Genomic DNA, 11,085 nt, shown 5'->3' with positions numbered 1-11,085 from the left:
TTTTTGATTCTGCAGGGCACTCCCCCATCTGACCTTCTCCTTCCCAGAAACTCAAGGGCAGTTAATCATTTGAGATCACTTTAGTGCTATTCAGTATTCTTTGACAGGTAATGGATTCAGGTCAAGTTGTGATTTAACATGAGTCAAATTTCAGGTCCTGCTATTCTTCGACGTGCCAGATTGGCGAGCTAAGTTTGGTTTGGTTCGGTTATGCTGTGGTGAGATGGCTAAGGATGACTGAGATAGCTGAATACAATTTATTTATATCAAAAGATTTGGAGAACAAAGAGGCCAGTGTCCTGGTGGGACATCAAAGTGATAATGAGAACACACAAGGCCAGCCACGTTGGGGATGCTGTAATGCTTCACCTTTCACTTTATGAATTAACAAAGCAAGATCCTCTTGAATAATTCAGTTTGGACTGTACGTCGAGGTTGTAGTAAGACAAGAATGAAATCATGATTGACTGTTAAATCGGAGAGACCAGTCAGGTGAGGTGAAGAAGAAAAGGGGGGGCTGAGACAACGGGAATACGCCAAACAAATATAACCACATTTATTTTGAAAGTATAAAATATCACACTATAAAGGCCACTTTGCAAAGGGTAGTTTAACAACTTAAAATATTTACACAAACTTTGAATACCTTCTCCCTCTCAAGATATCATCCAGCTCTGTGGCAAACAGCAATGTCATTGTTCCACTTGACCACAAAGAGCGGTTGGCAAACATTTCAATAATTTATGTGATAACAGGAAATGGCAGGAGTTTGGAGGGTTCCTGAATGATTTGTTTCAGTTGATCCTTTAGAGGTTGCAGGTATTCCAAATGGTTCGCATTTCACTTCAAAACCAGTGTACAGGCACAGCTTGACATCGAATTAACAGGCACTGGATGCCCTCAAACTGGGAGATTCTCAGAGAAAGAAAAAAAAGTGAAAGAAATTTGCAGTTCACATTCTATACAATGGCACCAGTCAGGCCTCCGGAGCTTTTCCTAACGGAAAGAGGCTCCTGGGTTCAAACAAGCAGAGCAGCCTGTACCCAAGACCCCGGGCACTACAGGCAAATTTGGCTCACCATGATCTTAGTCGGCCCCCTCTTTCTGATTTTGACGTTAGTGTACGCTCATTCTTGTTCGTTCCTGTACACAACTGTTGACATGGTGTCAGATTGAGGTAGAACCGTTGTACCAAAAACGTAGCTAGAATTTTAAACCTATGAAGTAACAGTCACATCAACCGACTCGGTAGAGTGGATGGAAAAAAAAAGAAAAAGAAAAGCAAAATTCACATTCAACCCACGTATTTAAACTACAACTACAATGGAGAGTACTGACACACTGGAATATCTGAAGTGTTCCCAAAAAACGTATTACTCCCTCTTTTCCCTTCCCTTTCTGAAGTCATGCTTGCTTTTATTCACAGATACCAATAGTGCCTCAACATGTCGAGCCACTGTAGTCTATGCACATCCTGTCTCACCAGGGATAGTCTCCTTAAAGAGAGCTCAGGGGGCTCAGCATCAGAGGGCTTTCCTAACTTACACTTGCTGCATTCACACGCACATACACACACATGCGTACACACATACACACACACTGTAATCCAACAGTGATGATTCAGTTCTGATGCACAAGTTAGATGAGGACACAATGACACACACCAGTCACACCAGCTGATGCTCTTGCGTGTATCTGAAGGCTGTGTTCCTCTAGGTGCTAAGCTGGGCTTGCTTGGCTTTGTGTCTCTCCTGAAGGCTGAAATGGAGCGGTACGCTTTACACTAGAGTGAGCTGACTGACTCCGGTAGGTGCTGGCCTGGCTCTGATGGTCCAGAGCCATCTCTGTAGACTAGGACCAGCCGCCAGCTGCCATGCCGCCCGTACCCCCAGAACCTTTCTGGCTGATAATGCTCTCTGTGGATTTCAGCAGTCTCTCCAGGCAGGGGGCGTTGATCTTGCCCGGAGGAGGCCGACCGGGCATCGAGTCCGTCTTAGGTTGTGGTGTGTCCGTGCTGGAGGACACGGAGTTGTCCTGTGTTATGTCCTTGTCTCTGTGGGCTGTTAAAAAGTTCCGGATCGTCCCCTGGGCCTGCTCGGCTGTGGGTGAGCAAATAGGAGATGTGTGAAGCCATTTGAGGTTGGTGGCGGAGTAAGGCGCAGCGGGGGTGAGGTCACTGACCCGCATGGCCTTGGTACCCATGTGGGCAGCACTGCTAGTGGCAGGGTTAACCAAACCAGTGGACATGGGGACAGGAGCTGAGGATAACTGAAGCACAGAGAAAGAGTACATTACTTCTTTATTTCACATTCGCGTGAGATGAAAACTGTTCAGTACACTGTATTCATTTATACTGTTTATTACTACTTTATGTCGGTGTATTTTTTTTTTCTAGAAAGTGAATGCTATCTTGGGAAAAGCCAAGCAATCCAATAAGTGAGCTTAGGCTTATGAATCACCATAAGAATATGCAAGTCTATTTAAAGACGAGAATCCAGCAGCCAAAATTAGGAAGACTTGTACAGAAACAACCCTGGAATGATCTTTTACGCAGATGACTTTGTTCACCCTTAGCTATTCAGGGAGGCTCTTTTCCCAAATTACCTTTGTTCTTAGGGAACAAGAGATGTGTGCGTAGTACCTTTCAACTGTAAAAATAGATTTTAATCCCTTTCTGCCTGCCCTGTTCCTCACTAGCCCAGTGATTAAAGAATAATGGACATTTTAGGCTGTCCTTTGCTGTCTGCCAGTAGTCACCTTACTCATGCTCATGACATGTCTGTGTCTAGGAGGAACACTGGGGTGAAATTACCTTCGGTTTTACACAGGCATTAAACTCATTGCTTTTCCCCTTCTTAAATGATGACACTTGCACTACAGAAACAAAGTAAACTAGTACACAATGTGCTAGTAAAGTACATTGTGTCTCATGGTCTCCACCCACACTTACTTCTTTAAGGAAAAAAAAAAACCTGGGGATTTCTATCCTACTAAATTTTGCTGTTTATGAAAGCCTCCTGCCAGGTTTCAAAGCACAAATGTCACAGCCACAATAACCAGTAACAAACATATTACCTTCAGTTTCTTTAGTGGAGTTGTCTCTTGTGTCAACTCCACGGCAGCGGCTTGTTGGTGGGGTTTTACGTGAGGGAACCAGCTCTTCAGCATTTCCTCCATTTTCAGAATGATGTTGACATACTGCTCACTGCAGGGCACAGGAAGGATATGATTTAGCAGGAGCTACCTACTCATGACCGGAATACATAAATAAAAAACATTCAAGTGGCACGAGTTTGAAACAGGGAGTGCATCAGTTCTGATCTGAGTAAGTGTGAAAGTCTAGTCTCTCTTGCTGACCTCATCGGATGCAAAAGAGCACCTCACCACGTATAGAGTACACTCTGTCTCTCTCCAGTCTAGAACACGTCCTAGGCTGATTCACACATGTTTGTGCCCACACGTGGCATGAAGCACAACGTTTCTCTCGCCTCTAAAAATAGGTACGTAAGCCTGCAGCGGGGCACTGGCAACCGCGCTGCACAGAAAAGAAAAGTAGTTCTGCTAAGGAAAAGTGACGCAGGCTTACACGCCACCCCTACACACACATACACAAGCAAGCACACACACAGACTGGCACCCATTGACTCCTAGTGGGCCCCAGCAGATGGTTAATGGAGATTAGTGTAAATCACATGACCAGGGTCTACCTGCTGTGTCCCCATTCTAAGCATGTTCAATTTATGCAATAGATTATCTAGAATGGTTCTTGCCAGAAAAGTCACTTTTATCTCCTTTCCACCATTGAGCACCTCCTCTGAGGAGCTGCCAGCTGGCATAATGGTATAGCCCGAGGGAGGAGGTGCATGACGACCTCTCTTTGCTCCCCCTCCATGCTGCGTCTGCCTGCAGGGAGGCGGCCACTCCCCCCGCTTTGTCTCTCCAGTGTCGGGAGCAGCTGGTGGTTGAACTGGGGCTGTCTGGGCTCGGTGCCTTGATCAGATGGCCTAAATAAGCACTCCACCCAAAACTGTAGATCCATGACAGTCATCGGCTTCTTATTTCAGATGACTACAATGTTTCAACAACATACTGGACCAGCTACAACCTTACAGGCCTCAGGTCAGACTGTCAGACTAGACACTATATACCATAACTACATCAACATAAGGAGAGTGGATTTTTTAAGCTATGTAACACAAAAGGACACAGAGCGGGGCTATTTGCCAAAAGCTGCTCTGAAAATGTAGAATATTGTGTCCATTACCCACTCTGACCTCCCCTGGAACAGCAAACTGTTTGAAGCAACAGAAGACTTTTCACTTTCTAACAGTGACATCATAGGCCATTACACAGTCTCACCAGCAGAGCCAATCAACTGGATGCAAGGTTATTCCCAGAATGGAGCTCAGGACATTTTTAATGACCTGGGCGAGGACTGTCCACTGTAGTACATCCACTTTAAGCTCTGTAACAGCTGATCTAACAGGGCTGATTGGCCCTCCTGCTGGCCCACAGTGGAGCCTCATGCTGTGGGCCTACAGCCTTCACAGGTGTCACTTTAGCATCCAGAGCAAGAAGAGACCTGCTGAGAAGCCACAAACACATCTACAGCTGTACAGGAGCTATTCAGTAGTGCACTGGAAAATCTGAGACTTGGTCTGCATGCCACAAACCCTTAAACACATGTGAATGCCCACATACACCTGTCTATCAACAAGAGCGTGGGTGAGTGCAACACTGGTAGGTAAATCAGACTGAATAAGTATATATACATACACACTGCCATCAGTGTGATGGATGGGCAAATTCAGCAAGTTATGTGTGGGTTGAATATGGAAAAGAAGGAAGTAGCGGTGCACAATGATTTTAGAATTACATCTGTATTGACGGATAACTGCCTTAGGACAATTTATTAGATTAGGGGTGAGTAATATAATGATTATCATTATTGTGATAAAAGTCACATAATATACTTTTCTAAGCATATTATGGAAAGCAATAGTGCTTTCAAGAACATTAGCCGAATACATGTTTCATTGCAAAGCGAACATAATTGGCCCTAGTTATCTGGATCTAATTCAGCACAATATGTGAAAAGTTTAATAATAATAATCACTGTATTCATGGTTTTTGAAAGTATTTTTTTTTTAATGTGGCACCACTGGTTCTTTTTCTGTTCTGGTTAATTAATAAACCTCAGAAAAGTTTTTTCTTCTTTATTTTTTTTTTCTTCTTTATTTTTATTCTTATGATTTTTTCTGCAGTTGTAACCCTATACAAAAATATTACTCTATCAGAATCAGAATAATGTTAATTCAGATGGATCTAAACCCACTTTTATGGCTTATGGTTCATAAATGTAAATCTTTTCCGAAATTCTGTAAAGCTGCTTTGTGACAACATCCGTTGTAAAAAGCGCTATACAAATAAATTTGATTTGATTTGATTTGATAAATGTACATCCACATCAGAAGATATGTATGTAAAAATGACCAGATTACGGCACTGGACAAGAATTCCCATATTGGTGCGTTGTGACAAAGAAGACTCTTACCCCATGCACGGGTTCTGCAGGACCCCCATTATCCTCTGGATTCGATCCATGGCCACACTCTCTTGAAAAGTGCTGAGCCCTGTGAAAGGAAAAGACAGTTTTGCATGTTTTAAAAAAACAAACAAACAAACAAAAAAACAAACAAAAACATCTAACAACTCCAGAGCATTGTCTCTGACAGGCCGAGCTGCGTCTGTAGAGCAGATGGATTCCTGTGAAGTGTGTGGGAGGGCAGACTCTCTGTCTCTGTGACCAGGAAGTCTGGGGGTCGCGGGCTTTGACACAGATCCCACAGCCAGAGCATTCGTGAGCAGCCTGGCCCGCTGCACAGCCTGCCCGCATGCCCACTAAGCCATGTGGAACTAAAGCCTGGCCAACAAAATGCATCATTCAGCATCTACCAAGCTTAATTCCATGTGGTAGTACGTGTTAAAGCCACGTCTGGCTCAAATGCACTTCACCAATCCTCTAACCACAACTTTATAAAGTACCTCTGTTGAAGCCAATGTACTTGCGAAGTTAGTACACAAAAAGCATGCAGGCCAACTGTTTTCTGAAGTGTTTTATTCTACAGCTTGTGGGCAATTGAGAGAGAAGCATTGTACACCCCTGAGACTACATCCATTGTGTTGTTAATATGTGAAGAAAAGCTTTAGGGAATTTACAGAATGAGGTGTTTTGTATCTCGTGGTGCCTGTTCCTTTATGGTGACTGTGCTCTATTGTGAGAGAATGAAGCAGTGATCCCAAGAGTAAAAGGTTGTAGTTATGTGATAGGGTTGCATCAAATAATGTACACCACAGACGCTACCATCAAATCTCAGGAACATATAGGTCATGCCTTGGCAAACTGCCTCTGATTTGGCCAATACTCGTCAATTGTTTTGAAGGGCAACAGCTTTACTGATCGAATGCTTGTAGCTTTAATAGTGTGCAATATATGGGCATTAACATGGCAACAGCCCACTGAAAGTACAGCATGCCGAAAGGGCCTCTACTCACGTTCTCTGTATCTGCCAGAGCGGAGGCCGTTCAGGATGGAGGACAACGGGTGAATGTAGCACTGCAACTCCACACACTGTGGAACAAAGAGCATCATTCAGCATCATTCGTATTCAAACGCTATTCATTCTTCACTACAGAATAACTCTTGTGCTATAAATGGCCTGAGGATGTGTTTTCTGAATATGCTTTTTTTCCCCCAAACAAGAATGTATTTTCAGAACATTTCAGTTATTTTTGACCTTTTTTGAGCTTTTTTAAAATCAAAATAGGCTAAAATTCAAAACATATGCCCTTGAATGTGAAATATTAATGTCAGGATACCGACAAAGAGGCCTGCTCCTCATTTTCACTACCTGATATAAGTAATTTTACCCACATACTGGATGTACACAAAAAGAAAAAAAAACAAGGCTGCAAAGACAGAACAAATTTAAATTACTGAAGCTTCACCATGCGCATGGAGGCATGCACTAACTTTACTGTGGTCCTATAAATTAAATATGAGTCCTCACAAGACTAAAATGACTCATTCACTTTTCACCTAGAGAGAAAGAAAGGAGGGGTCTTCCTGGAAGTGGTTCCACTTTGCATATTTCAAACATTTATTCTGCTTGGGCGAAGCTAGATCATGCAGGTGATAAGGGACCTTTTTGGTACACTGGCACTTCCACTGCTCTGCCCATGCGTCAAGTGTGACTCAAAACTGACTGCGAGCATGGCATGCCTCACCTTGCATGCAAACAGCCTGTCCTTCTCCATTGGGTTGGCTGTGTGTTGCCTTTCTTTTTGCTCCGGTACCGTCAAGCTCCACGCTCTCTTCTGTGCCTGCCTGCTCTTGCCTTTATGACTTTCTGAGGTGTGGCTGTACCCAGACCGGTCATCACTTTCTCCAGGGGGAGAAAGCTCCCTTTCTGTGCTGCAGAAGGAGCTGGTGCAGCTGGAGGGGGAGCTACTCCTGGAGCTTCTGGCCTCCTTGTCCTTAACTGGGCTGTCTGCACTCCTGTTGCATGTTTGAGGTTTGTCCTCAGCTACACAAGCACTAGGTAGCATCCCCTGTGTTCGTTCACACTTTGTCTCCACCTCACTGTCGTTGTCCTCCTCATCATCGCTGGCCAGCCAGTCAATGGAATAGTCCGAATCTGAAGCTGACATCCTCGGCCACAGGTCCTAACCACCACTGACCATCACTGACCTGTTGGAGTAAAGAAGAGCCTGCTGTTACAACTACAGAAATGGCAAAATGCAATGCTGATAACAGCAAGCAGGGCCATAAAGAATCAAAAGCATTCTGGAGACAAAAAGGTTGTTTGTTAGTGTAATTGCCTTTGGCCCTCAAATATCTCTGACGCATTCAAATGCTGTCACCTATCTGGACTGAACACAGAGATTAACAGCCGAGCAGGCATTGCTGGGTACAAATGCCTACCTAAGCATGCGGTCCCAGTGAAATCACGACCCTGTGAGGTAGCGACATAGGGCAGACAGGCCACCATCCAGTCACAACACCTGAGCCTCAAGTGCAGACTAAGGATAAACAGTGCCCATATAAAAGACTAACTGCTTCACAAGCACTGGAAACCACCAACTGCCCTTGAAAGCTTCATTAGATTATATATTTGCTGTCTGAGAGCTGACTCTTGACTTCTGCACAGTCATCAGTCTTTAGACTGAGAATAAGGTGTCATAGTGGTACAAAAAATACTATTGTACTCTTAATTATAAATTACAAACATACACGTTTCTAATATTGTATAACATATAAACAATTACATATGGAAATATTCAGGCATCTATATGAGCAGTTATCTACAGCCATGCATAAAACATAACTGTTATCCAGTTTACATGCAGGTATCCACTGTGATTTTCTCCTCATTACAAAACCTTTACAAATGTGGTGTGCACACGCTTAGATACTCGCTTGTTTATTCAATGAGACTGGAACACCTCAACCATGACGACCACCGTGGGACACAAACAATAGCCCTTCACAACAGCCATTTGAATGGAGCGACACTGCCCCATACATTACACATTAGATAAAATATGTACAGCTAAACCTCACTTGAAAACTGAACGGTAAAACATTTGGAGCAGATTAACAGAAAGACTGGAACGCCTGCATCATGCTTTTGTAGCTCCAAATGAATCAAGTGACTGAGATTCTTGTGATGTGGTTTGAGACTTCTTTTTTTCCCCAATCACAGCTTTATTAGTCTTCTCATCTGTGGGTTTTTTGTAACAGTCACATTGAGATGTACATGTTAACAGTGAAGGTGTAGCATTTGAAATCATGTCTGCAAATGTTTCTTTGTTTAAATGAGCAAGTGGCACAGGAGACAAACAGAGCAATTGCGAAAGCCCCCTGTCTCAGAACGGGGAGGAAGGCTTTTTTTCTCCAGGATTCACACAAGGGTGACACCATAAAGACAGCTATAGGGTATACATGGACTCTAAACAGCATGTCTATTTAAAACAAACTGCTGGAGGTGTCTGGAACATGATGCTTCTAAAAATCAGCTTCTCCCATATTAAAATGCATAAGACCAATAAAACCAAGAAGGCACCTGCTCTTTCTTTCAAACACAGTTGTGCTATCGGTTTATCAATTCTCTTCTGAATTACCGCACAGCAAACATAAACTTTTGATCTTGACAAATGACCACAATTTATTTATCAACTAGATATTAACTGGAGCTATATTTAGCTTTAAACTTATCATCTGGGTATGCTACATCAATTCCTACATTAATTGCTCCACAGATGGCGACTAGGCCTATGAACACGTTTCCTCTGGAGTAATAAAAGTGGCATTATGTAACAGTCTGCCGTAGACACAGCAGTAAACACGTCTCTGAAAGGTAACAAACCACCGGTGATATCATGACTCTAGCCAAGCTTATCGCTTTTGTTAAGCAGCCAAATCCGTTACAACCATGAAGCTGGGCTCAAAATCAGTTACAATGGGATGGTGAAGAAACGTGAGAATGTGATCACCAGACCCCTCATTTCTGATCTCACCTCAGATGGCCAGGCACCGCTCACGGAAAACAGCCCACAGTGGACCACTGCCGAGAAAGTTTCAGAGGAAACTTGAGTAAAAGGCTGTTTAAATGGCCTTCGTGATTTTTTTCTAACTCTTCTTTTTGGTGGTAACTCAAGAGTTATAAATAAAAGCGTCATTATCGTAAAGTGGATCCACTTAAAAGATAAGCGTAAAGATATGCAGCCTACACGGACAAAAATAACACCTCAGCGTTCACAGATGTAAAACTGCTCCTATAACAGCTGTAACAGGCAACAGGTCAATCAGGCAGCCACCCCCCCACACACACACACACGAAAAAGAAACGAAATATAACGAAATCTCGTTTAAATCGTGTTTAGTTGAGTTACCTGTAGGATTTATGAGGGGTGGGGCACCGTCGACAACTAACACCTCACCACACTATGAAGCCAAATGACCACACTAATTCACGTTTTCCTGACACAAATGATTAGATTAACTGGACTTAGATGACTAGACTAACGTTTTGAAATGATCTTTAAGGACACTGTAAATGTTAAAGAGCCCCGAGCTCCAGTCTGTAGTGCTCATAGGATTTACAACAACATTGTATTCTTATTGACACTGTCGTTAAAACGAGAAGAAAGACCGCGCCGTGTTTCTGAACGGGCCTACACGATCATTACACGGCTAATCGGACTCCGGAGGTTCATTTACCTTCCCTAAAACCGGACGGAAATGCCTGAAGTCCCAGTAAATGTCCACCGCGTCCATTATGTAAATACATGCGCTCCGTATATGACATTTCTAAAGTACACGTGCCCGCCGCCGTTTATTTCTCTCCTCTAAAGCGTCCCCGCTGGTTTAAGGAGGAGGGCAGCCGTACCTTGCGCGGACGGAGGGAATCGGCTGGTTTCCTTTGTTCAGCAGTAAATCCAGGACACTCGGGCGGCGGCGGCAGCAGCCAGTCTCCGATGTGACGTGCGTGTGGGCTTCGCAGCGATGCGGAGCTGCGATTGTGCGCCCCGTGTTACTTCTCCCAAGGCAACGTGTCTGAGAGAGAGGGCGGGTACACAGAGCCTGGGCTCTCCGATTTGCGCTCCCAGACTCACGTCTGACAAATAGTGTCTGCGTTTGAAGGCGGCCACGGCCGATAGGCGAGCTCAGCTTACATATTCAAATGAGATGGAAATCGAGAAAACACGTGGACACGCGGATCGGTTTCAGTCCAGCAGCCGGACAGTGTGTGTGTGTGTGTGAGAGAGAGAGAGAGAGAGAGAGAGAGAGAGACTGTGTCAACTCTCAACTGCTTTTAACTGCCTCTGGGTAATAATATACATGGATATTAGAAAGGTATAATAAACAGACAGCAGTCACAGAGCCCGGGAGACTCGCCCTCAGCCTCAGCGTTGCTTTTGTCAAATTCACTTGTTGGTACGTCGTTTGCCAAAACCTCCCGTTTTTAAGAGGTATGTCTGCGTGTTGGGCAACTCAGGATGATGGCATGTGTGCCCCCTCGG

At 44.0% G+C, this 11,085-nt stretch overlaps 1 protein-coding gene across 1 annotated transcript; it reads right to left on the bottom strand.

Moving 5' to 3' along the window:
• Positions 1-532: 532 nt before the first annotated feature.
• Positions 533-10,634, bottom strand: LOC108433646 (circadian-associated transcriptional repressor). The gene is made up of 6 exons (XM_017708358.2): positions 10,452-10,634; positions 7,288-7,750; positions 6,556-6,631; positions 5,555-5,633; positions 3,076-3,205; positions 533-2,268 (listed from the first exon to the last, which is right to left on the bottom strand). The coding sequence occupies exons 2-6, from the start codon at positions 7,708-7,710 to the stop codon at positions 1,852-1,854; spliced, it is 1,125 nt and encodes a 374-aa protein (XP_017563847.2). The 5' UTR covers positions 7,711-7,750; positions 10,452-10,634; the 3' UTR covers positions 533-1,851.
• Between the last annotated feature and the right edge of the window lie 451 nt (positions 10,635-11,085).

Source organism: Pygocentrus nattereri, chromosome 11 (genome assembly GCF_015220715.1).
Source record: "Pygocentrus nattereri isolate fPygNat1 chromosome 11, fPygNat1.pri, whole genome shotgun sequence".
NCBI classification, from domain to species: Eukaryota; Metazoa; Chordata; class Actinopteri; order Characiformes; family Serrasalmidae; genus Pygocentrus; species Pygocentrus nattereri.
This window is presented reverse-complemented; position numbering and strand designations above follow the sequence as displayed.